This window comes from Camelus dromedarius, chromosome 1 (assembly GCF_036321535.1).
Source record: "Camelus dromedarius isolate mCamDro1 chromosome 1, mCamDro1.pat, whole genome shotgun sequence".
NCBI classification, from domain to species: domain Eukaryota; kingdom Metazoa; phylum Chordata; class Mammalia; order Artiodactyla; family Camelidae; genus Camelus; species Camelus dromedarius.
Window position 1 is genome coordinate 83,321,486 of NC_087436.1, and position 26,435 is coordinate 83,347,920.

At 42.9% G+C, this 26,435-nt stretch overlaps 1 protein-coding gene across 12 annotated transcripts in view; it reads left to right on the plus strand.

Annotated features, from left to right (window-relative positions):
* The first annotated feature begins 948 nt into the window (after positions 1-948).
* Positions 949-26,435, plus strand: part of HERC3 (HECT and RLD domain containing E3 ubiquitin protein ligase 3) — a 130,779-nt gene continuing 105,292 nt past the window's right edge. For 5 of the 12 annotated variants that reach the window (XR_004130931.2, XR_010381102.1, XR_010381101.1 and 2 more), the window contains exons 1-3: positions 949-1,081; positions 3,435-3,496; positions 12,840-13,104. Coding sequence is in view for 4 of the 12 variants with exons in the window: in XM_031433872.2 (XP_031289732.1) it covers positions 12,879-13,104 (226 nt within the window). In the remaining 8 variants the exon portion in view is untranslated. Of the gene's footprint in view, positions 1,082-1,402; positions 1,855-2,471; positions 2,636-3,434; positions 3,497-12,839; positions 13,105-13,656; positions 13,850-26,435 lie in introns of those variants that run through there. The other 7 variants (XM_031433884.2, XM_064486361.1, XM_031433918.2 and 4 more) reach the window with 7 other exon arrangements.

Here is a 26,435-nt window from a genome sequence, read left to right on the forward strand (position 1 = left end):
ATTCTTCCACTAGTAAAGTCATTCCTTTGGATTAATGTAGTACTTTCCCCGTGTTCTGCTTCTGTGTTGCAAATTTATGGGGGGAGAGGAGGGCGGTGGACTCTTGAAGTCACCTTTGTGAGAATGTTTTCTTTAAAACATCATCTATGGATCAGACGGGGACTAGGGGAACTCGGTAAGCTCTGTGACCTTGGGGAGGTAGGGGAAAGCTGTGATATTCAGTGCCAGGGAAAGCAGGGGACAAACTTCTTTATACATTACTGGGTTTTATGCCACATGGTCTCTCCAAGACGAGAAGATTTAAGATCTCCCGTTCAGTGACTTGTTTCCATGCTCTCCCAGCCACCACCCTCCAATCTTCCCCAAGCCCCCCTTGCGTCTGCAGCACCGCTCTCCTCTTCCACCCCCAACTCTCTACGAGGTTCCTGGGCGAGCGCCGACCTCCTTCCCGCCTCTCCCGTCGCGCAGCCCAGCTTTCGGCTCGGCGCCTTCTCCAGTCCTCCAAAGGCGAGTGACACAAGACTCCTCCACCGTGGATGGAATAAGACGCTAAATAAATCACCTTCAGTTGTCACCCTCTAGCTTTTCCCCCTGTGCCCAAGGCTTTTGGTCACCTCTGCACAAATAAGATTCGGAGCCCAGAACCTGAAAAACCAACCGCTGTTCAGTTCTTTTCGCTTCACCGCCAGTGAAAAGCAATCCTATTTTAGCGCTAACGCTCTGTGTCTTGCAGCCGGATCTTGGCCGACACACACTCGCGCCGCTGTCCCCTCGCCGGGCCCGCAGGTCCTGTCACCTCCGGCCGCCCCCGCCTCCCTCCCGGGCCTGGGCCTCTCCCCGCCTCCCGCCGCCGGACCTCGCCGCTCCGCCTCCCGCCCGCTGGGGCCGACTTTGGTGTGGGCCCGCCCCAGAAGGGCGCCCATTGGCCGGGTGGGCCGTCCTTCACCCGGCGCATTCCGCCGCCCGCAGGCTTGCGGGGAAACTTCCTTATTATTGTGACGCCGAAATCGGAGAAACCCCGCGCCAGACCAGTGGAGCTGTCACAGTCGGAATCCCAAGCAGCGGTTCGGTGGCCGCCACGGTGCGCGGGGCGGGGGCCTGGGTTCTAGGAAGGAGGGTATCGCGGAGCTGCAGACGCACGGCCGCCGCGTTCCGCGGCGCACGGCTGTCAGCGCGCGGCTCCGGGAGGGGCGGCTGCGGCTGCGGCTACCGAGCGCTTCCCGCGACGACCTGGGGCCGGGCGCGCGGGGAGGTCGGGGCGCGGCGCCTGCAGTGGCTGCGGGGCGCGGGCGGCGGGGCCGCGCCGGGGCCAGGCGCGCGGGGTGCCTGTCGGCCTTTCGTGCGCCTCCCTGGCGCTCTTGGGGCTCTCCCTCTAACCTAAAGAACCTCGCGCCCAGAGAGGCCGGAAGCCGCTTTAAAAACGGGAGCGCCCTCCACCCCAACTCGGCTGCCAGCCGACCGGGAGGAATTGCGACGCAGAAAGTCAAAAGGAGGATCCTCCCCTTCCTCCTCGCCGACCCCTATTTAAATTCCGGGGCTCCGGTGACACCGTTGCGGTGAGGGGCGCGGACGCTTCCTCGCGAAATGCGAGCCGGCGAGGCCTCCACGTTTTGGGGAACCCTGGCGGCGTCCGGGAGTTTGCGCTGAGGACTGAGGGCTCGGCGGCCGCGGTGACAGTGCCGGTGGGGCCGCGGTTCTGGGCACTACCCACCTCGCGGAGGCCGTGCCCGGCTGGCCTCGTCGGAGTCCGCCTCCTGGGCGGAGCCGGGGCGAGGGTGTGTGTGGACACGTGTGTGTGCCGACACGTAAGTGCGCGGACGGGCGCGGAGGTGTCAGGAACTGGGACGTTCGGAGGTAGGTGGCACTTTGAGTCATTTGTGAATGTGTGGATTTGGCAAACCCGGACAACTGAAACAGACGAGCGTGGAGCGCGGTAGAGACCGCACCTGAAGCAACTATGCCTTGATTCTGGGTATGCGCTGTGGGCTCCGGGAAATGTGTATTTGAAATTTGCTTTTGGTGTGCCGGTGTTTTTATTTGTTTTGTGATTCCGTTTTACTTTAGCTTTTCAATCAGGCCCCATTAGGAAGTACCTTAAATTCAGAGCTAAGCCTTCCAGGATTTTGCTTGCATTCGTTACGCACGGAATGCTTTAGGAAAGACGATTCAAGAGCTGTCTTTCATTTTTTGTGTCTCCTGGCTCTTTCCACAAATAGGAAGCTATTTCTAGAACCTTTCATCTGATGATTTGATAACATCAAGTGAGCTGCTTTTTTAACTGCAGACTGAGGAGAAAGAAAAGTGAAATAAAATGAGGATTAACATCCTTTTTAAATGCAGTGACTCTGGAGAGAGATGCCTTCTGGTTTTAGTTGCAGATTACTGTGAAGCTCTCCGTACTTTACGCTGGGGGCAGGTGGATGGAATTATAAATCACAAAAAAAGAGTAATATATTTCACCTGTTTTAAAGCAAAATAGATGAATTACACATCATTGACCACATCGAGGCTAGGAACCTTCTGGAGAAAGGATGCAGGAATCAAGGAGGAAGATTTGAAATCTCTTTGGCAGAACTCCTCCTTTGGCATGAAAAGAAGAAACACAGTTGGTTAAGCAGGCAGTTTTACTTTTTCAGTAAGTAGTTGGGTTTTTATTTTTGAGAAAGGAAACAGAGATTCCAAAATGTTCCAAATGGTGTGGTTGGAGCCATTGGTTATAGCATTTCATTCTAAGTAACAAATCTAAATTTCTTAAGGTTTGCATAATAATTTATAAAAACTTTTTTTATACATTAGAGTTGCACCCGGACTGGAGATACAAGATAGTTTTGCTTCAGTTTCAGAAATAAAAATATTCTCCAAATTGAATGGAAGTTTCTTACATTACATAGAAATAAAGTTATGATGAAAATATCTTAAAATCATGCAGGACTTTTTCTTTTAAGAGACCTAAAGTGCCTCTCAGATAGTACCATCTTGTTTTGCATGAAAGAGGATGTGGTGTTGAGAAAGAAGGAAAGATAGAAGAAAGACTTCAAAACAGGTGTGGTAAAATAAGCTATAATGTGTGCGGTACATGGAAAAAAGGAAGGAGAAAATTGAATTATTTTTCAAAAATTTATTTTTTTAACCTAAATGGGGAATTTAAAAATAATTTTATTTTTACTTTTACATCTACTACAAATGCCAGGAATTTTTGAAGGTGCTCTTTACATCTCTAAGTTCACTTTTAGAAGTGACAGCTTCGTAGTTGATTAGCAGTTATCTTATTGGTATTTTAACCAGATTTTTGAGATACAATGTTTGGGGAATATTCAAGCTTGCGTGATTTAAAGATATTTTATTTTCAGAAGTTTACTTTCCCTTTTGTTTTCAATAACATGAAAGTACTTTGTAGAGTTCTATACAAATATTAATTATTATTTAACTTGCAGATCTGCCAGGTGAGGTGGAACCATTCTGGCTTGTGGTACAGATGCCAAGTGTGTGACCTGTGGTGAGTTACTTAATTTCTCTGAACCTCGGTTTCCTCATCTTGTACTTGGGGATAATATGTAACTCACAGAATTGATAAGAAGATTAAATGGGAGAATCTACGTAAAGGACTCAAGATAGCTGCCTAGAGAGAGATCTTAACAAATCCTTACTGACTTCCTTCTGCTGTGATGTAGTGAGAACAAGGTGAGCCCAGGAAGTAGGAGACCTAGTTTCTAGTCTCCACTTCAATCAGTTACTTCTCAGAGGACCAAAGTTAGCTTCAGCTGCTATTAAATGAGGTTAGAACTGGAACTCTCTGTCTTAGAGGTTGGATCAAATGGACTTGTAAGGTCTCTCTAATAAGATGATCCCTTTGATGATATAACTCTGCCTCTTTACACATTTACTACATTTAGAAACAGGACTTGCAGGTGTCGGGGGCATGTGTTTCTATGTGTGAATCAGTAAGTGAACTAGTTTTATTGTTAAGTCAGGGTGGATGTGGAGGAAAGTCTGGCTAACTGTTGAGATTGCCTCACCCATCCCTCCTGTCTCTGGCTAACGTAGGTTCCAGTTGCCTGTAAACATGGCCAGTGATTCAGCTAATATGAGCTCACTACTGCAACATCTTTTAACATTTGTTTTCAGAGTTGGAGTAGGAATGTAGCTTGGCTTTGTTTTATTTCAGTGATAGTGTAGCATCCTGTTTAAGAGCATGGACTTTGGAGTCAGGTAGGTAAGATTTGAGTCCTGCCTTTGCCACTTAAACTAAGTTTCTACCACAGCTGGTACTTACTTACACATTCTTGGGCAAATGACTTCACCTTGCTCAGTCTTGAGGTTATTGTAAAGGGCAAATTAAATGATCTAAGTAAAGTTTTTAGCACAGACTCAGACACACTGTAGGCTTGCAGTAATAGTAACTATTTCTTTGTCTTTATTCAACAACTATTTATTGAGTCCCTACTTTGTGCCAGACACTATTCTAGTCTCTGGGGGTAGAGACATGAACGAAAGAGGCTCAGTTCTTCACAGAGCTTCACACAGCTTCCATTCCCCTACTCTAGCACTGAGAAACACCAAGTGGATGACAGCTTGGGTTGTAAAAGGCGTTCTACTTTCAGAGCTGCTAAAATGTGGTGAGAGGAGAGTCCATTTTGGAATGGAGGAAATACATTGTTGTTGGGTTTTTGTTATTGTTGTTATTGCATTGGGATGTTTACCTCACATTACCTGGCAAGCAGAACTGTTAACAAATTTAGATTGTGGGAGTTCTGGTTTTCTCAGATTTAGATTCAGTCCTCTAGGCACTTAGGAAGCATCTCTGAGCTCCTGCCTGTATTGTGCTGGGAATGGGAAATAGAGAGATGATGAAAACCTGGTTCTCATCGTGGAGAAGCGCTCAGTCCGCACATGGGCGGGGAATTGGTGGGTGAGATGCAGGAAGCAGTGATCCTACCTCAATAGTACTTCTCACTTTTTCTTTATTGTGAAGTATCTGTGAGTGTGAAGCAATATGTGTGGTAGATATGCTGAGAAACAGCAGTAAAAGGGCCGGTCAGCTGAGCTACTGAAGCTCCCATTGTGCTCCTTGTGGGTTGTACCCTCCAGCTCTACACATACAAAGATCTCTCTTAATCTTTGTATTGATCTCTTTTTTGCTTTTCTTCATGGCTTTACCACCACTAATATTTTTATCTCTAAATACCTGTTTGCAAAAATGCCTCACACTCTGCATTCTTCTGTGACTCCCCCCAACCCAACACTGTTTTTAAGATTTAGCTACACTGTTGTTTGTAGATGGAATTCATTTATTTTTCACTGCTGTTCAGTGTTCTGTTTTATGCATGTGCTGTAGTTTATCCATTTTCTTACAGATGGACATTTGGATCGTTTTTGTTCTGTGTATTTCAAACAATCCTGAAATGAAGATTCTTGCGCATATATCTTGGGGTACAGATTCATGAATTTCTTGCTGTATTGTACAGTAAGATAGCCACTGCCATATGTGACTACTTGAATTAAAATAATTAAAATTAAATAACATTAAAATTCAGTTCCTCAGTCACGTTAGCCACATTTCAGGTACTCAGTAGCCACATGTGGCTAGTGGCTACCATGTTGGACAGTACAGATGTGTAACATTTCCATCATCACAGGAAGATCTCAGTTGCCAGATTTTACCCATCTGTGTATCTCCAGCTCTCAGCATAGTGAAGGAGCATCACAGATACCGGGTAGTTTGGACAGTGCTGGTCATATACCTAGGAATGAAATGACTGCTGTGGGGTGGTTACATCTTCACCTTCACTAGGTGATGCCCACTTATTTTCCACAGTGATTCTGCCAGTTTACACTCCCATCAGCTGTGGGTAAGTGTCCTGGTTGCTCTATATCGTTGACTTAACACTGTCAGACTTTTTAATTCTTGCCAGTCTGGTCAAGTGTCTTTTGAAGGCAGCCCGAAGCTTATGCAGACAATGGAGTGCTCATTCTCATAGTTTTACAAAGCGCAGCACCGGGCAGTAAAGAAGGCCCCACCTGTGCAGGGCTCATCAGGGAGGGGTAGGAATGTTTCCTGTGTTGGTAAAAGGGCCTGAGGACCAAAGTCCAGCTGAAGTGAAGGTGAGGGAGGAAACAGCAAGGAGTGGGTTCACGTTGTTGAAAACTTCTCTCTGCCTTCGGTGCCATTTCTGCCTGTGGTAGTAAACTTTTTGACAATGAAACATGTCATTAGAATAAATCTTTTTGTTACTGGAGTTAATTCTGCATTTGAGTTTGGGCTACAAATTTCTTTAAAGCTTGGGTTTGGGGAGTGTCTGCAGAGCCCTGAAGCCTTGGACATTCCCTTTTCCTGCTGTTGAAGGAAACCCTCCCTTCCCATACACCAGTCAGGCGATGGCTTCTGAGCTTATTTGAAAGGAAGCTTATCCCTGTTAACACATGAGATCAGAAGTCCTGCCTGAGTGTTATTTAGGTGTCAGTGACATTCAAACAAAGAAAATAAGAATCAGTTGTTAGGCTGATGTTTGCATAGTCTGATTAACAAGACAAAGTTTAGGAATCCCAGCTTGTCTTTTAGCATTCAGCTCACTAAGATAATAAAAGATTTATCTCCCCTCCCCCTACCACCCCTTTGTCCTCCCCAGAGTGTAAAAGAAAATGCGTTGAAAAAACTTTGTCCTAGCAACCTCGGATGTCCTTTGTGAACGTTATGACTGATGGAGGTAGTGCTGCTTTGCCATCGTGCAAATTTGGCGGAACAGCAGATGCCAACCACAGGGGAAAGGAGTCACTCCCCTAGCCTGTTTTGGGACTCCCCTAGCCTGTTTTGGGGCTCCCCTGTTTGCTGAGGTTCCAGAGAAGAGCACCGGGAGTGGGAGTAGCAGTGTCTACAGCAGCTGACTTCATTGACCACTTACACTGTATGCCCTCTTTACGGACATTCTGTCGTTAGTCCTCATGACAACCCTGTCACTCTCCTTGCCACTTTGGCAACAGGAAACAGGCTTAGAGTGTTTAAATATCTTTCCCAAGTCTTCGCAGCTAGCATGTGGTTAATTCTGGGGCTTGAACTTTAGTCCTTTGGACCCTTAAGCCCTACTAAGATTATCCTGAATCTTTTACCAAAAATAGATGAGGAGAAGGACTGGGAAAAGTACCAGGTGTGACATGCAGGGGATGGACCGCCCAACTTTCTTCCTTTTCTTTTGTGTTGGGGAGATAAGACGCAGGAAAGGGGTGGGCTGGATTGAAGCACCTGGGACAGCTGAGGTGGTGTAGATGCTGAGTGCTGTCCTGTGTTCTTCTGTCGCACCTTTTGTAACTGTGTGTCTTGAAGGGAAATAAAAGATTCTACTTCAGTAGAAGCAAGGGAGAGATGGTGAGTGAGGAAAAATGGGTGGGAGGACACAGGAGATCAGAATGCCAACTGATAAAAACATCGCTGGAGCTAGACCTTTGAATTCGCGGACACCAGTAGCTACGAGGTTCGGGATTCCACCAGAGTGTGCTCTCTTAATGGCTGGCTTCTCTTCCATGAACTGAACCTCTCTCTTGAGAGCTAGATGATTTTAGCTCCTGCTGCTCTAGTTTTGGCAGAGCATTGTGATGAGCCAGACTGTATTTGCAATTAGGGTTAATAATCCATTCATAGAAATTATATCTTCTCTGTGGTTGCAGTTTAGTTACCTCCAATTAGTTTTCATTTGACTGCTTGAAGATTGCATTGCTATAATTCAGGTGGGAAGGGTTTTAACAATAGTTCTATTTATATTTCTTTACAAATAATTTCTATTAGTTAATCAGGGATAAGGCCATACCTCAGGCTGCTTATCCAGGCTTGTAGTTGGCCAAAGTACTCAGAGTTCAGCTGACGCTTAAGGACTGACTCATCCTAAACAAACTTACAAGATGCTGATAGATGCAGGATGCCAAATTAATGGTGAGAAGTAGAAATGCCAAGAAGGCTGAGATGCTTTGGTCACTGGGTCACGGTATGCTTTGCCAGTAGTGGGATCTACCTTGGAAACCAAGTTATTTAAGGTTGCTTATTAATCATGAACTCTCAGCAGGGCAAGTAGCTGGGTGAGTTTAGTGACTAATGTTATGGAGTCTAATCCTCCCATCTGTACTCTTGGGCAATAATTACTTAGCAGATGAAATAGTCGGGGTGACTGGTTATGATACCCTTTCTCTCTGGATGGTGCTGGAGGTATTGACAAGTCCTGACTATTTGGCTGTCCATTTCCTAGACTCCTTACACAGCAAACTAGTCAAGAGTACATATTCTGGGCTTAAATCCTATCTCTGCCACTACCCAGTTGTGCAGCTTAGCTAAGTACTTCAACACTTGCTGTCTCATTTTATTTTCTTTTTCTTCATTTTTTTTAAATTTTACTTTCTTCATCTGCGAATTAGAGATAATAGCCGTACTTACCTCATGGAAGAATAAATGATTTAAGATCTGTAAATCATGTAGAAAAGTGCCAGATGCAGTGTAAGCTCAGATGAAGTCTTACCTGCTATTATTGTTAAAAAGTCATCTTATCAGCCAGGAGTTTTTAATTTCAAGTGACAGAGATCCAGTTCAAACAGTCTTAAACAGACAAGGGAACTATCAGGCTGTATAGAGTTGATTCTTATCATTCGTGGTAAGTAAGTTCTATGAAGTTGCTGTGAACCCAAATTAGTAAAGACTGAGCCATTGCTCCCAGGGAACCACGGGGTTAGTTAGCTTCCTGTCAAAAGCCTCCATCAACAGATCAATACATAACCTTGTTTTGTGTGTGCTTAAGTGTGTTGCTGTTTAGATTCCTTATTTGATATTTATTTCTTACAAATGATTAATTCTGTACAATATTTCTTTGTAATAAAACACTAGTCAGGAAGCATTTTTAGCATTTTCCTGACCCTGGCTAATGTGATGGTAAATTTCTTTGGCTTTCAGCCTTACAACGTAATGTCCACTCCATGCTGTAATCAGTCATCAGTCCCGAATCCACAGATTCAGTTGCTCTTCCGTCTTTTCTGTAGCTTCATTATGAGCTCACTGTAGCTGTTACTTTGGCACTTTCCAGTGGCCCCATGTACAGATCAGTGAATTTCCTCTTTTTTCGTTAGCATTGATCTCACAGCCAACAGCGCTGGAACTTAGGCATGAATGAAGCTCATTAATCACATGTGTTTTCTTTGCAAGGCACATCACGGCCTTCTTGTACTTAGGAACACTAGACAGTACTTCAGCGTTATGCTTGGGGGCCATTTTAAACAGTGAAATCACCACCAAAAAATGTGAAAGAATGAAAAATATGGTCATAAGCAGATGAAAAAAGAGCACTTGCTTACAGTATGCGAGTTGAAACAAGAAGGTAGAACATTGTCTTGTTTGACTCCAGCTGGGACATGCACACAGGGTGGCTCAAATTTTTCACCTCTTTTCACACTCTTGCACATTCTTCTGGGAATGACTGCAGAAATACTCTGAGCATTGATTTTGAGGTTACAAATCAATTTCAGTGAGTAGGCAAACTCACTAGGATGGGATAATGAAACTCAAGTATACTCAAGAAGGTGGTGGTGCTGGCTCCAGGTAAGAGAAGATCCAAGGCTCAATCAGTGTCCCTGAGACCCTTGCTGTCTCTTGTCTTTGAACCTCTCTGGCTGGTAGCTTCATAATGTGTTACAGGTATCCTCTGTGGCAGGGGAGGTAGCTTCCAGCAGCTTTAGTTACCCTTTAGAGGCAAAAGGCAGGCTTCTATCAGTGCTGAATGGAACTTAATGGGGAAGAACTCTGGCCACTTGGGTGCGTGAACCTATCCCTGCACCAATCACAATGGCTTAGGGGTGGCCTTTGATTGGCTTGGCCAGGGGTAGAGTTTGTTCCCAGATAAAGAGGGACTTGGGGAGAGAGATTAGAAGACAAAAAAAACAGTCAATAACACCCTTGAGGAAGTTATTTTAAACTAACCTTCATTCTTCAGAAAGGATGCACCACATTAGTTATGGCTTTCTTTTACATTAAGTGCGTTTCAGTCATGGCCTCTCTCCCCGCTCCACCCCCATTTTAATGGATGAATAGTGTTCCATTGTTTTTTTATTGATGAGTACTATCCAGGTTGATGGACATTTGGGTTGTTGCCATTTTTGTTTAGTATAATAAAACTACTGTGAGCATTGTTTATAGAGCTTTGTGTATGTAGGTGTGCAATTGTAGCTTTTTTTTTTTTTTATTAAAGTGTAGTCAGTTTACAGTATTGTCTCAGTTCTGGTGTACAGCATAATGTTTCCGTCATACATACATATATTCATTTTCCTATTGTTTTTCATTATAGGCTACCAAAAGGTATTGAATATAGTTTCCTGTACTGTACAGTAGAAACTTGTTGTTTATCTATTTTATATATAGTAGTTAGTATCTGCAAATCTTGAACTCCCAATTTATCCCTTCCCAACCTCGGTAACCATAAGTTTGTTCGTTTTTTATGTCTGTGAGTCTGTTTCTGTTTTGTAGGTAAGTTCACTTGTCTTTTTTTTTTTTTTTAGATTCCACACATGAGTGATATCATATGGAATTTTTCTTTCTCTTTCTGGCTTCACTTAGAATGACGATCCCCAGGTCCATCCATGTTGCTGCAAATGACATTATTTTATTCTTTTTTATGGCTGAGTAGTATTCCATTGCATAAATATACCACAACTTCTTTATCCATTCATCTGTCGATGGACATTTAGGTTATTTCCTTGTCTTGACTATTGTGTATAGTGTTGCTATGAACATTGAGGTGCATGTATCTTTTCTAATTAGAGTTCCCTCTGGATATCAATCATAGCTTCTTGATACCATATTTCTAAACACACTGTACTTGGCTGGTTAAGGGGATGGCTTAATGGTACAGCTGCCTAATCTGATTCGTTATCTCTTAATTCTGACTACTTTCACTCTCAGGGGCAGCTTTATTTTCAAGTTTCTAAGATATCCAGTGTTGTGTGCTGACTACAGTTTAGTCATTCTACACATTTTTGTGTGTGTTCTTGCTCCTGTAGGTGACATGGAAATCTGTGGGTGGCAGTGTAGCCCAGCGGGGAGTGTGGACGTTGGCAGCAGGCCTGGATTCATAGCCAGGTGCTGTTCCTTCCAGCTTTGTGACCTTGGGCATGCTTCTTAATCTCTCTGAGCCTTGCTTTATCTGAAAATGATGCCAAAAATAGTACTGAGGGCACAGGGTTGTTGTGAAGATGAAATGAGATAATGATATAACATGCCTATTAACACAGTGACTGTGGCACGATAAGCGCTGTGATACTGTTCATAGCATTATTGATAGGAGAGATAAGACCAACAGCAGTTGAGCAAATTGAGAAAATTAAATTGACTAGATTATGTGATCTTGCTGCTCTTTTTAAATGTCTATCCTCCCTCCCCCTGCCCGCCCCACACCCAGTTTGCATTTTCTCTCCTTCCCTCCTTCCAGTCATTGCATTTAACTCAAAGAATAACATTTAAGCTGAATATTTTATTTTAGTTTTAGAATCTACCTTGGAATAAAAACCAGAAGCAGAACTTTCTGATTAAGACAGTAAATTGACATTCAGCTTTATATTTTACTTTGGGCCTTCTTATGCCTTTCCTGAAAGATTCCAGGGTTCAAAGAGTTGATCAGATAGTATTTATCATAGGTAGTCAAGTAGCATTCCATTGTTTGGAAACACCACACTTTATTTCCTCAATTGATGGGCATTTGAGTTATTTCTGCTTTTTGGTATTATAAACAATGCTGCTGTGAACATTCATATATGTTTTTTGTGGACATGTGTTTATAATTCTCTTGGGTATACTATACACATAGGCGTGAAACTGCTGGATCCCAAGGTAACTGTGTTTAGCCTTTTGAGGAACTGTCAGTCTGTTTTCCTTTTTCATTCCCACCAGCAGTGTAAGCTCCAGTTTCTCCACATCCTCCCCAGCACTTGTTATTATCTGTTTTTTCTGACTGTAACCATCCTAGTGGGTGTAAACTGGTAGAGCGAGATGAACTTTTGTTTTAGTATGAAAGAGAAGGATGAAATTTTAAACGATAGTGAAACTTTGGTCTAGAGTCAGCCATAATCAATCAGCCAAAAGTCTATTGAGCACCTGCTAAATCAAAGAGGTATAGGTTGTGCTGTGGTCTCCGTCTAAGGCAATTAAAATCTGGCTAAGGAGTTAAGTTATAAGAGACAGAGAAAGTTTCCGGTAAAGGCAATATAGTAGATGTGTCAGATGGATTCAGGCTGACTGTGGCTGGAATGGTCCCCAGAGGCTCTCAGGTAGAAAGTGAAGCTTGACTCAGGTCCCAAAGGATGTGTAAGAGGAAATGGCAGAGAAGATAACATTTTCTTTCCATTCCTCTGTTTTGAGTGGTGAATTACTACTATGCATGCTAACAATAGGCTACCTAGAGAAGTTAATTAGTTCAAGAATTTTTAAAAAATTGGGCATAAAATTAAAAGGAAAGGTGCAAGGAGAAAGGACAAGGTGAAATCATGAGAATAATTTCAAAACAGTGATCACCATAATGGTCTGCAAAGATTGTTTCAACAAGTCTCCCATTCTTAGAATTCTTCATCAATGATCTGAAAACCACATTCTGCGTTCACTGTTCCTTTAGACAAACAAAATTTGTTTAGAAATGATTTTTAAATTCCTACTAAAGCACAAAACAGCATTATTATTGCAACTACTTTCAGCAATATCAGTATGTTTTATTTTGAGATACAAGGTATCTGAGGAATATTAAGGAGAAAGTTATTTTCTGAATTCATTACATTTACTCCTTAAAGTGATTTTTTTCTGATTTTTCCCCCCACCCTTTTTTACCAAGCTCTCTCTAGGCTACATGACTCCCTGAAGGACCAGAACAATGTTATGTTGGGGATATTGGTCTCTGGGCCAACCTGGGATCAGCACCAACCTGCAGGGGATTGTGGCCGAGCCACAGGTGTGTGGCTTCATATCCGACAGAAGCGTCAAGGAGGTGGCCTGTGGAGGAAACCACTCCGTGTTCCTCCTGGAGGATGGGGAAGTTTACACGTGTGGTTTGAACACCAAGGGGCAGCTGGGCCACGAGAGGGAAGGAAACAAGCCAGGTGAGTGCACCTTGTCGGCCTTGATGAGACGTGAGACAGGCTGAGGACCAGGAGGGCTGGTCCAAGGTTTCCTCACCAACTGGTGATCTTTCAGGGAGGCTCTCCTTTTGGTGAGAAGTGACGAGGTTGGGTCTGCAATTGTGACCGTGTAGATTTTGTTACACTAGCGTGGACATGTGCTGCTTTCTTTGTTACTGTCTTTTTTAGTTCAATCTGAATCAAATTAAGATATAGGACCTTCATTAAAGAAGAGCCTTGCTGTTTCTTTTTTTTCTGGATGATTTTACTCTATTATATTCACTTAGGAAACTCAATTTGGTACCAGGATGAGTATTTTTCCCCCCTGTGACTGCCTGCCTCTTTTCTCATATTTGTTCCCTCGCATAACATGTGGCTGTATTCCATAGTTCCCCTGCCCAAACGGCAATATTAATTTTGTATATTTAATTATTAATTTTTATATTGACCCTTGGATAAAGGGCTGCCTGGCTGGTCTTGAGGATAAATTGTGAAGTATTATTTGTGGGCTGTTTCCCCATTCTTTGCCTCCAGGTTTCCTCATTGGAGCCTCTCTAAGATACCCCATCAGGCCTGCCTACCTGGAGCAATACCCAGTATTCTAGCCAGGGGCTCCTAATCTGTGGGCCCTGGACTTTGGGGATTTCAAGGAAGGGCTTTGTAGCGTGGGCTGTACGTATGTGCAGCTTTAAATGTACAGTGCACCTGATACCACCTGTTTTCAAATGTAAGTAGATCCTAAAATAAAAATTCAATTAACAGTGCCACCAGTTTATAAACTGAGTTAGTAAATCCTAATCATCATGCGTTTAACCAATTAATATACACAAGTATAGTAGTTATGGGGGTGGCAGGAAGGTTTTTGGCTTTTAAAAATGATTTTCATGTTGGAAACAAGGTCTTCTTTCTCCTCCTCCTATTAAAACTCACGTGTGTCTTACGTGAAGCTCCCACGCTTGCTGTGCTTCCCCAGGTGAGCCCCGGTATCTAACACCTGCTGCCTGCAGGGGGGTTGCTGGCAGGTTCCAGCCCATCAGTGTGCTCCTTCCTGGGGGAATGTCTACATTTAAGATCCACTTTAAGAGACACTTAAGGCCCACATTTCACCTGACCCTTGGAGGACTTGTACCCACCCTGGCCAGCCTTTGAAGGGAGTGTTTTGGGGACGAGGAGGAGATCTGTCTGGTACTCCTGCAGAGACAACATGGCAGGGTGAGCTCTGGAGTCAGACAAACCTAGTGGAGGTGTTACCTGTCTCTGACTCTGTATTTCTGGGCCTCCGTTCCTTTCCTGTAAAAGAAGCCTTCTTGCTGACCTGTAGCTCTTGATGAAGTAGATTCAAATGGTAAAGAGGTCTCCACAAAGTTACCTATAGCTGCAAAGGCCGCCATCCTCCACCCCCCAACCCCGGTCCTGTCTTCTCTGTGACTCCGCCTTCTGTCGGACAGCCTCCTGCCATGTCCCACTGCGCACCTTCATCCTGGACCCTGGGGTGAGAGGATTCCACCTGGGGTGGACAGGTGAAAAAGGAAATAAAACCTCACAGGCCAGCGACAGCAAGGATCTGTGGATGGCACCACGGTGAATGCATCTGAGTGTAATCTGACATTCTCCCAGGGAGCCTCCTGCCACAGCCCTGGGGGGGTGCTGGTGGTGGGCGGTTCCTGGGCCCCTGGGAGTGAGTGAGCAGTGGCGAAGCAGTCAGTTGGCTTCTGCCCGCACACGGCCAGCCTGCAGCCGCTCCCTGTAGGCAGAGCTGCGTGATTGCAAGAGACTGGAGCTAGAGGTGTGCCAAGAGGCTTTCAGATTCAACCACGGAATCCAGCCCATGCTTGTAATCTATATTTGGAATAAGCAAGACTCTAGTGTAAATTACAATGGATTCCAGAAATTTCTGTTGCTGGTTAAGTTCGTCTGTTAATTATAAACTCCATAGCAGCTGTGAAATAGTGCCTCTTTGAATGAAAAGATTATGTGGGTGGGTGCCTCCCTCTCTTTAATTTTTTCATTGGTAGATGTGTTCTAAGTCTGGGTACCATTGGGTTTATTTTTAATCAGTGGGAAAAAGAGAATGAGCTTGTGTTGTGTGTGTGTTTATTGAGAACTGTGACCTGGAGTGCTGCTAGGCACAGAGGGGAAGCCAGTGACAGAGGGACCCTGTGTTGGGCGGTCTGTGCTGCCCTGGCCCCCAGGAACGCCATCCCCAGGGAACCCCTGCGGTCTTGGGGGAGGGAGCTCGCTAGAAGGCCGCCTCCCCAGGGAGCCTGCTCTGGGGGCAGTGGGTAGGTCTTTGATTCCAGGTCAACATCATTGCCCAGGCCAAAGGATTTCACGGGAGGGAGGATTAAAAAAAAGTGAGGGGTAGGAAAGGTGGGAGAAGGTGGTGACGTTGGGGATGTGCCAGGACTAAACTCTTCAGTTTGAACTTGTGCCTTGAGTCTGGCCAGCTGGCTGTGAAATGTCAGTTTCTATACTTTGTCTCTAACAGCTGCAAGGTACTTGAATTCTTTTTTTTTTTTTTTTTTTTTTTTTTTTTTCGGGAGGACTCCTGTACTTGCCACAGAGCAGTGGTATAAAGCCCTTCACAGTGATTTAAAGGGTTTATTTTTTTCCTCCTTGAGATCACCTAATAGTTTCCTGTTGCTTTTGCGGCTTCTGAGGCTGCTGTGCCTTCCTTGGACTCTGACTTCTTTGCTTCTCCACGCTGCCCTTATGTGACCAATGTTGTGCCTGTCTCTGTGTGGCTCGGGGAGGGTGTTTTGAGGGCATAGCAGGTACTGAAACTCCTGGTTGTGCTGGCCCTGATGTTTTCCCAGTGTGTCAGGCAGCTTAGGGTTCTAGCTTAGGTGTGTCCATGACTCATTCATTTGGGCTTCAGCCAAAGGCAAAGAGGCCTGTGATTCCCAGAAGCATTTTTAGTGGGCAGAATATCAGAGCCCTTTCTAAACTCAATGTCTAGCTTTTTTTAAAAAAAGTGTTGGATTATTACTGTTGTGCATACTCCTTTCCCAGAGGACTTTTTTCTCCTTCATTTTCACCCTCAGTTGTGGTATCAACCTTGTCTCCTCCCCTAGATCAGGGATAGTTTCAGTGCTTAGGACAATCTAGGATCATTACTAATTTCCTCATGTCTTGGCCCATGAAGTCATCTCACAATTTCCCAAGACGTACGGTTACAGAGCTGCATTACAGGAAGATGGGTGTGCCTCCTTGTTTTTTTTTAAATAAAGCCAGCAAACAGCAAGTTTTCTTCTAAATGATGCTTTTTAAAAAACAACTGATAAATCTATAACTGAACGTTAATCAAATCTTGAAATATTTTATTAAATTAAAATAGAAACTGGTCACCCATAGAAAAACATTCAATAATTTTACCTCAGTTTACCATGCTTTGCTTACTCCTGCCCATCCTCAGTGTCAACACTACTCTTCAGCTGTACGGACAGCTCTCCTTTTCCCATACATACTCTGACTCCCTATATTGGGATTTTAGCATCAGCTAATCCTTGTGTTATCAGGGATGTCTGAATTTATGTAAACCTCCTCTAACCTTTCTTCCTGTCTTGAGTAGGCGAGAACTGTGGTAGGTGCAATTACTTAATCTCATTTGACTATGTTAAATTTTAAAAATTCTGCATGGACATCCCAGGAAACCTTTCCATAGCAAACCCCACGGGTAACCATTTATAAACAGACTTTTAACATTTCTGTGCCACGCTGTTTGATTCATATCTGTGGTTGGTTCCTTTTACCTCCTCCTGAGTTAGTTTCTCTCTTTTTTGCAGGTAATTTAACCCAATTCACATTCACACTTTGTATTCAATCTAGGCATTTCCATAATGCCCATCACCATATGTAACAGCTCTCCCGCCGCTTGATAAATGAGGTTTATAAAGCGGAACACCTCAAAAGCCTCAATTCCCAGGGCTGTGGATGCTGCTAACCCTGGTAGAAGAAACACTCTTAACTAGCTTATCAGGTTGTTCTCGGGCATCTGAAGGACGCAGTAACTCTGCCATGTTAATCAGCTTTTGCCGAAAAGCAAACTAGCTGAGCTGAAGGAAAGGGAAGAAACGCTGTAATGACTTCCTCACTTTGAGGTGCATGTTTCCATGGCCGTAACTCTGATATAAGAGGCAGAAGGTGCCAAAGCAAATGCTCAGATGTCAACATCGCACTTGTTAGGGGCCCATCCCTTCCTCATTAGGGAGGCTGCACGGCTTTTTTTTTTTTTTTTTTTTTTTTTTAGGGAGAGGGAGATAATTAGGTTTATTTATTAGTTTTTTTTTTTTTTAAATCAAGGTACTGGGGATTGAACCCAGGACCTTGTGCATGCTAAGTACGCACTCCGCCACTGAGCTATGGCCTCCCCTCCAGCACAGCCCTTTCTGATGACGATGATGACAGTAGTAATCAGACCCCATGGGGTGTGTTGTTGCTTTGATAGCTCAGTGGACAGCCTTCTGGTCCAGAGGCCTAGGGATCCGGAGCAAATGCCATTTAATAATTTTATTTTCTGGTATGGCTAATTGAAAGTTACTTTTTTCAGCCTATAGTACTCAGCCTACTTTCTTTAAAGACATTTGAATGTTTTAGAAAATATATCCTTGTTAGTGAGCATGTTCTTCACTGAGATGTTTTTGTTTTAAAAATTTGCAGTTTACTTGTAAGTAATTAACACAGTGGTTTGCATTGTGATACAAGGGTCTCAGTTGATTTGTTAATTGTAAAAGTGGTTAACTATATATATTACAAGCTCTTTGCGTCTCGATGTGCTTAGCATTTTTAAGCTGATTAATCCTCATGATAGTCCTGTTAAAGTAGGTCAGAATTATTATCCCACATATATGTAAAGGAGAAGAGGAAAGAAAGTTGAGTTTGAGTCTTGGGTACTGACAGACAGTTTGGTTTTAAGAATCCTAGAATTTTGTCCACGGACATCTTTTTAACTTCAGGCTGGTTGGGAAAGCTCAATAGAGTTTTATTTTCAAGCTGTTTTTTTGTTTACATTTAATTTCCACTCAGTCCTTATAAAAGAAACAAAAAAGATGTAAACTTGGCCTCCAAGTAGCTTGTATTCTTTAATTTACCTGTTAAAGACTACATATGATCGAAGTGCTTTGATTAAAAGTACAGAGAGACAATCTCTTTCCTCTTTAAAATCATTAGATGACTGTTTGTCAGCCTGTTCTTTTATGCTCCTTAGAGTGCCGGATAATCTGGGGAGAAAGAACACATGATAATTCACATCTCGGGAGGATACGTTTTGCCTCGCAATTTACTCTTGTTGTTCCTTTATTTCCTTGAATTATTTGCGTCTTATTCAGTGATTGATTCAGCAGATATTTACGAAGTGATTAGACTACTGGATTCCTCATTTGTTCTAGATGCTGTCAGAACACCACATGTTTAGCACAGAGCTACCCTCTGGGAGTTTATAGGGAATAAGGCATATTCCTGTGAAGATTACATAATGCCGTTCGCCATGTGCCCAGCAAGAGATAAAGGTCCTAAGTGTGTCAGAATGAGGATTATAATGAAGAGTTAGGTCTATGTCAGCTCACCAACAGTGCTGACTTTTGATTTCTCAGAATGTCATCTTTTCCACCCACATACATATAAAGTTCAAGTTTATCTTAAGTTTGTGAGCTTGCAGGAGGAGTGAACTCTAGAAATTCAGAGAAGGGGCAGCTTTGGTGATGATGTCAGTGCTGCAGGGATGTTCCATGATTTTAGTAAGTCCACCCTTGAATTTTTGTGTTGCAGTCTGAATTTCATAGTTTGGTGGCTTTGATGAACTCTTGTCTAGCTTGGTGATCTGTGATCTTGATAGGTCTAGGATAAGTAAAGTGTTTCTAAATTTATCAGTCTGAATGGGGTATGTGTAGTCAGCTGCTACTTCATAGTGATTCAGGAGCTACGGAAATGTTTGTCTTTCTGAGTACACGCCCTTTGACAGCATGTAATGTTGAAATATGGGGTAACTCTCCGCAACAGATACGGTCTCATATCCTTTCAGGCTTCAAATCATTTTTTTCTCTCACTATTCAGACATGTTTTGCAGTTTCTATTTTATGTAGTTATTAAATAACTCATAGCAACTGGAATCGTTATTGTAAATGATTTTAATTTAGAGTGTTAACTAATTATGTAGGCAGTGCAATGAATAAGAGCATGGACTCTGGAGCCAGACTTATAGTTTGGAATCCTGGCTCTGCCACTCACTGGCTGTGTGACTCTGGGAAAGTTGCTTAACCTCTCTGTATGTCAGTTCTCTTAATTGTAAAATGTGGATAATGTTAATATCTACCTATTAGGGTTGTTAGAGGATTTAGAAAGTTGTATGTCGGGTGTTTGGAATAATGCCTGGCCCAAAGTAAGCACTAAATTAGTGCTAGCTATTATTACTAGTAGTGGTAGTAGTAATTTGTCTTAACACCTTCCATTACAACTTTTTATTCTACTATTCCAGCATATTAACAAATAGATAAATTCATTACATATATATTGTATTTATACATAGATAAATAATTGAGTTAATCATCTTTATAGGTTCCCTTAACGCTGCAGGATCTGATGAGTGGTATATACCTCCAGGGGAGGAAGATGATGTAAGCTAGGGTCGTTAAGAGAGACTTCACACATTATGCTTATTTTTGTATTTTGAATTTTAGAGGACCGTCTGTTTTCTATTTTTTGGTCCTTTACCTTATTGGTCCCAAGAAAAGTACCTTGCATATATTGGGAACTCTGTAAAAATGGATTATCCATATATGGACATGCATACATTTATCTTATCTCAACACCGTGGTTAACACTGCCTCAGCATTCTGGTCCAAAATTGCAAAGATAAGGGAAGCAAATGAGGCCGCTGGGGATGTTATGGCACACAAAGGGCTATTTTGTGATGCTCCTAGAAGATTTGGCAACACTTGGCCAGGTGACTTGATCTCGCCACAGGTTCGAAATTAGACTGCAATCCATTGATGCTTGAGCCCCACTGAGCTCTGTGGGCAGTTACTTTAGGCTTCCGTTTAGCTTTGATAGGGGTGGATCTTTGGACAGGGATATACATGACCTGAAAGAAGGTAAGTGGTCTCCTTCCTGCATTCTGCACTTGCCTAAGAAGAGATCATTTTGGAATCTGAACCTGTCTGATCCTTTTTTTTTTTTTAAATGGGCCTGTATAAGTCAGGATGCTTTCAGCTGCAAGTAACAGAATACTAAACTAAATGTGGCATGAACAACAAGTAAAATATCTGATCTCACATTGAAAGTCCATAGAGAGATGTTTCTAGGATTGGTTAAGTCAAGGGCATACTGACACCGTCAAGTACCTGGGTGCTTCCCGTCTTTCTATTCTGCCATCTTCAGTTTGTTGACTTTCTTCCTTGGGCTTGTCCCCTCATGGTCACCAGGTGCCTGTCGCAGCTCCAGGCATCACATCTTCACTGTGTTCAAAGGCAAACAAGAAGGGGAGTTACTTGCATCACCTTTCAAAATGGGGCAGATCTTTCCCAGGAACTCCTAACATCTTCTTTACTCTCATTGGCCAGGCCTGGGTTACATGCTTACCCTAGACCAGTCACTGGCATGCCTGATTAGTGAAATAAGAATCATCTGATTGGCATAGTCAGGACTCATCTCCTGGGCCTCAGGAGGGGCCCAGCGGCCCTGAGGGTTCTGGTGCAAGGAAGCAGTGGGTGATAGCTGACCGGCAAGCAAAGCATGGTGTCTGATTTCATACTGTGTGCAAACTTGTGTCTTTGACACCCTAAAGTGAAACCACGAGTCTATATTTTGCTCCATATTATGATCAGTGGTTCCTTTTACGAAGTCAACACCTTCGCGTCTGCTTTTAGAACAAAACTAATGGTTGTCGTCATGAGGCAATGCTTTCTCTGTAGTGTTTATTATATGATATATGATGTGGAATAGTGTATTTCTTAAGAGTTACTCTCTTACCTTTATATCTTAGAGATAAGCATAATGTGGTAGGCACATAGTGTAGGAAATGTGTTAAATAAAATGTCTTGTGGGTTTTATTATTTTGTTAATTTGCCATGTTCTATATGAGCCCTGGGAAATTGCTGCGGGCTCAGCCAACAAAGATTAGAGTGATCTGTGTTTAAAGAAAATCGTTGGATTTTAAGGATGAAGGATAAAAGAGTGACTTGACTGGTAAAGATTTCCATTTATTAGGCTTCACAGAACTAAAAGTGGATTTGGTGCCACACAGCAGAACAACTTCAAAGGGAGCTGTAGTAGACTCAGCCACTTCAGCTCAGTAAACCTTACCAATTTTACCCATTTTTAGAAAGATGGCAAAGATTTTGAAAGTGGTCTGAGAACATTTTCTTTAACAAGTAGTATCACCTGGTCCATGAAGCAGGCATTCATATATTAGTGATCCCTCCTCATTTAATTGTCAAACTAATTAAAATCACGAAATGAAACAGACTTTAAAGTACACACTTTAGGATGCCTCCCATCCCCACTACCACACCTTTCTCGGCAATAAGTAAATTTCCAGGGGAGTATGAATGTCTGTTGATATGACTGATACACGTCTTCCAGTGATGAGATGATTTATTTGTTTGGCAGAATGTACGGGTATGAGTTTAGGTATGAATCAGTGATGGATGGATGGGAGTGGAGTTTCGTAGTAATGCGAAGATTCATCCTTCCTGCCCAATCTCCAGCCCACTGATGTGGTTGTAAGATTTGCTGGGCCCCGTTTAATGCCTGCATTTGTCCCTCAAGTGCTTTACCAACAAGGGTCAGCTCTGCCACTCTGTGGTGCTTTTTTTTGGACGTGAGAATTGTCCCATTATATTTAAAGTGTTATTTTCTCCCTTGTGATATTTTTCTCCTTTGCTGCTGTCAGCTGTTAAAATGGAAACATGTGCAGTGGACTCAGATACTCTCAAAAGGAATATGATTTACCTCATTAAAAATCTGTGTCTGAGAACTTTCTGTGCGGTCTAGTCACAATAGCGTCTCATCTCAGCCTGTTAACTTTTTTTGGGGAGTTGTTCTTTCTGTGAAGAAGAGTGTTATAAGGCTCTTTCCCTTGTTTCAAGGTCATTAGCTTACGGAGAGTCCCTGCCAATTGAAAAAAACCTGTTTCCCACTTCAGATAGAGTTGTGTACTTTATCATGTGAAAGCAATCTTTTATTTATTGGTTTGGAATTGGCCTCTTGCTGAGATAGTGAGTTCGACATTCTGCCCGTGGTCCGAGGCTGTTTGGGTACCAGGTCAAAATAGGGCCTGTATGGGGGTGGGGCCCTTATGCCCTTAGGCAGCAAGTCGTCTGGCTTCCTTCTTGGAAGTGGAGGCAGGTGGTCTAGACCCAGCTGAAAGCAAGAATGTTGGTAACAAGGAGGAGAGAAGGGCAAGTTGGAAGAATGAAGAACGGCACTCACTCTGAGCTCACTGGCAGGCACAAGTTGAACACTCTGTCCCCTTTGCATGAGGGAAAGAAGGCTTAAGTAATGCGGAGTGTTTTTATTTACTGTGAGGGGGCATGTGACAGGGAGCCCTCAAACCAGCTAGTCATGAATGAGGAGTTGGAAGTTTCTGTGATATCCTTATGATGTGAGCCCATGTTTTACCCATCCTTCTGTTTTTCATTCTTCACTGAAAGCAGCGTTCGAGGTAGAAATGCTTTGCCTTTAGTCTCTACAGTGTAGAGATGCTAGTGATGAACAGTATATAATCATTCTAACTATTTCGTGCTCTCCCACTGGTCACTGAGGGTATAATTCAGATTACCTGGATACCTGTCGCCTTTTTTTTTTTTTTTTTTTTACTATTCTCATTCATCAGAAGGTATCTCAAAGGGTGGGGAATTCATCTTTAGGTTTTATACAGGTTTTGTGAATAGCTGCTTTTTATATATCTAAACTGACAAAATGTGATTAGGAGTGGGAAGGGGAGCGGTATTTCTCTCTCCCCACCCCTTTTCTCCATTTGCCTGCCTGCCCCTCTCTCTCTCTCTCTCCCCCCTCCTCTCTCTCTCTCCCTCCCTCTCTCTCTCTCTCTCTCTCTCTCTCTCTCTCATACACACATCACCAGACATAGGCTGAGTTGGGGGAGAGGACCAGTACCTTTTATCCAGGGTTAGGCAGGACCCCCTGACTTACAGAATTTCTTTTCCTTATCATTTTATGAGCTTGAGAAAAATCGAATTCTTATTCCATCTCCTTAAAGCCATCCCTTTGTTAAATCACTTTATGAATACCATTTTACTACCTTGACTTAGATATTTTGGGCACTAACACCATTTCAAGTTTGTCCACAGTTTAAATGAACCTTTAATTTTGGCAGTGAGGAGAAGACACATCTCTTGTGGCCAAAGCTGTCTAGAGACCTTCTTAGGACTGGCCGGGGGAGCCTCAGGCTTTAGTGCATGTGGATGGAACCAACCAGTGAAAGCTTTGTGACGGGAGAGACTGGGGAGGGAACCCAAGACTTTTCTTAAGGATTTAGTTTAAGTACCTTTACTCTGTCTCTAGCTCTGAATGGTGAGACCAGAGCCACAAGTCAAGAAGAAGCCATGCTTCTTTCACTTGTACTGTTGTTCCTCTTCCCTCAGTGCATTCTTGACTCTCAATTTTATATGTCACTGCTCAGTGTAATTTCCATATTTATATAAAGTACTTGGGCACTTTGACTTTCCTTAGGCTTTTATGCAGAATTTTTTTCCGGTCAAGGTTGCATGGCTGCACAGGTAAGTCAGGCATATGATAACAGGCACTTACTACACGGAAAGAATGGTTTACTTAATAAATGCCATTGATATAATTGACTGTTCACCTCCAAACGCACCTAGACTCCCTAGCTCACTCCATATTCAAAAGTAACTTCCAAATAAACACACAAATGTACAAAGTAAAACTACAGAAAAAAGGGGAATGTGTTTAAAACCTTGGGGCTTCTAACGTGAGACAGGTGGTCCAGAAGCCATAAAGTAAATGATTGGCAAATTTGCACAAACAGAATTTTTTCTGTGATACAAGACATGCATAAATGAAGCCAATGATGAGTCATAGACTGGGAGAAATAATTGCTGCAAACTACCAGGTAGAGGTTTCATATTTCTAATGTATCAGAGCAGCTTCAAATTGATAAGAAAAAGATAAGCAACTCTGTAATAAAATGGACATTCTATAGAGGAGTGCTTGCCACTGGCCAATGAATAAATGCAAATATGCTCAGGGAATTTTTAATTAAAACAAGATACCATTTTTTCATCCATTTAATTGGAAAAAAATTTTAGAGTACTATCCTCTTCTCACTGGTATTGGAAAATGGGTACTGTCATGTCTTGATTGAGGAGGTGTGCACTGCTGTGGTCTTTTTGTAAATCAGCTGGCTGTTTTTAGTAAAATTTAAAATGGTCAAACTTTTGAATCAGCAGTTCCATTTTTAGGAAGCTCCCTTACTCAAATGAAAATGGTACCATATAGCATAAGGAAGTATTTCTGTGGATGCTTATTGCAGCAGTGTTTTTAATGGCAAAGTAACAAACTGCTTACTCATCCTCTGGGGGATAGGTTGAATAAATATAACAGAGAAAGCTTTAAGTACCATCTTTATAATGTTTATTCACACAGTATTTCCAGCCTCAACTTCACTGAATTCCAGGCTTGATTTCCACTTGAAATCTCCACTTGGATGTGTAATTGGCATCTTAAATTTAACGTATCCAAAGTCAAACTGATTCTCTCCCTTAAGCCTTTTCCTCACTCTGTTCTTCCATTTTTGTAAAAGGCAGTTCCGTTCTTCAGGTCAAACGCTTTAAAGTCATCTTGGATTCCCTGCTTCTTCCCACTCCTTTCCTTTTGTTGCAGGAAAACGTGTTACAGCTCGCTGTTGTGACAGCAACCTGGATCCGAGCGAGAGACCAAGCAGCACCCGGAGAGTTGGAGAACTCAGGTTTATTATGCCAGTGGGCCCATAGGAGTTAACACTCCAATCTCTGGACCCCGTCTGTAGGTTTACACAGGCTTTTATAGGCTGCCAGTTTACACTTTGCAACATCATATGCAAATAAAGTATAACAAAAGTTGACTAATTAGGAACAGGCTTTGTAGAAATGGACCAATTGCGTGGGGGAGAAATAACCAATCAGGAGTGAGGGAAATGGACCAATCAGGAGGGAGAGAAATAACCAATCAGGAGTGAGGGAAATGGACCAATCAGGAGTGAGCCCACTTTCCTAGAAGTTAGCTGGTTCAGAGGCAAAAAGAGAGATAAAGCCATTGGGCCAGGGAACCAGATGGTGCTGGTGGGAGAGTAGTGGCCCTGCCTGGGGGTCCTGCCGGTCTTTTTTATGGGATTTCCCACCTCACTTTTACTACCCTGTGAATTTCATACCCTCTGCCCAGCACCTCTTTATTTCTAGTCCCTGCTTTGTTTTTCTTCATAGTTTATCCCTATCTGATGCCCTACGTGCACCTTCATTCATATCTCCTCTTCCTCCCTCTCTCATATTTATTTATGCTCCATGAAGATCGGGGCTTTGTTTTATATCCTCAGTACCTAGAATGGTATATTGCACGTAGCAGTGCCACCTTCAGTAATTATTTTTGAATAAATGATACTGTGAAAAGAGACAAAAAAGTTTCTAACTAAGGACTATAGAATCCCCTTTTTTGTACAAATAAAACCAAGCCAAAACTTTGTTTTAATAAACTACATTCCTTTCATTTTTCCTCCCCGTGGTTACTCTGTGGAGTTCATTTCTAGACAGGCTCTCACAGCTCCAAGTGTCAGGCATTTGCCTGGTGGCTGTAATGCTCTGCATGTGTACAGGTGTGAAACTGCTGACACAGGAGGGGCAACCATAGAAATCCTGTCTGCTGTCCTGTATTAGGTTTGCCTGATTTGCTTGTGGGGGTCTGAAGTATTTGTGAGTCAGCTGCAAATATATTGTTGGTGCTAGGGACCTAAATATATGGAGCATGGACATCCTACAGTGTGTGATTTCCATGACCCAAATATGTATGAAGTTCTTTTTTAATCCTAAAACTAAGTATTCCAGAGTGGGAAGCCGTGTGATTACATCTGCAGTAAATAATGGCAGGCGTGTTGCTATGGCAGCTGACAACCTGCTGCCTAAAGTTTGGACCCATCCTTCACCCTGAGATGTATTTGCTTTTTCATAATAGCTTTATTGGGGTATAATTCACATATTGTACAATTTACCCACTTAAGGTGTACAGTTCAGTGGTTTTTTTGTTATATTCACCCCATACCCATTAGCAGGAACACAGCTCTTTCCCCTAGCTCTAGGCCGTTTGTTTTC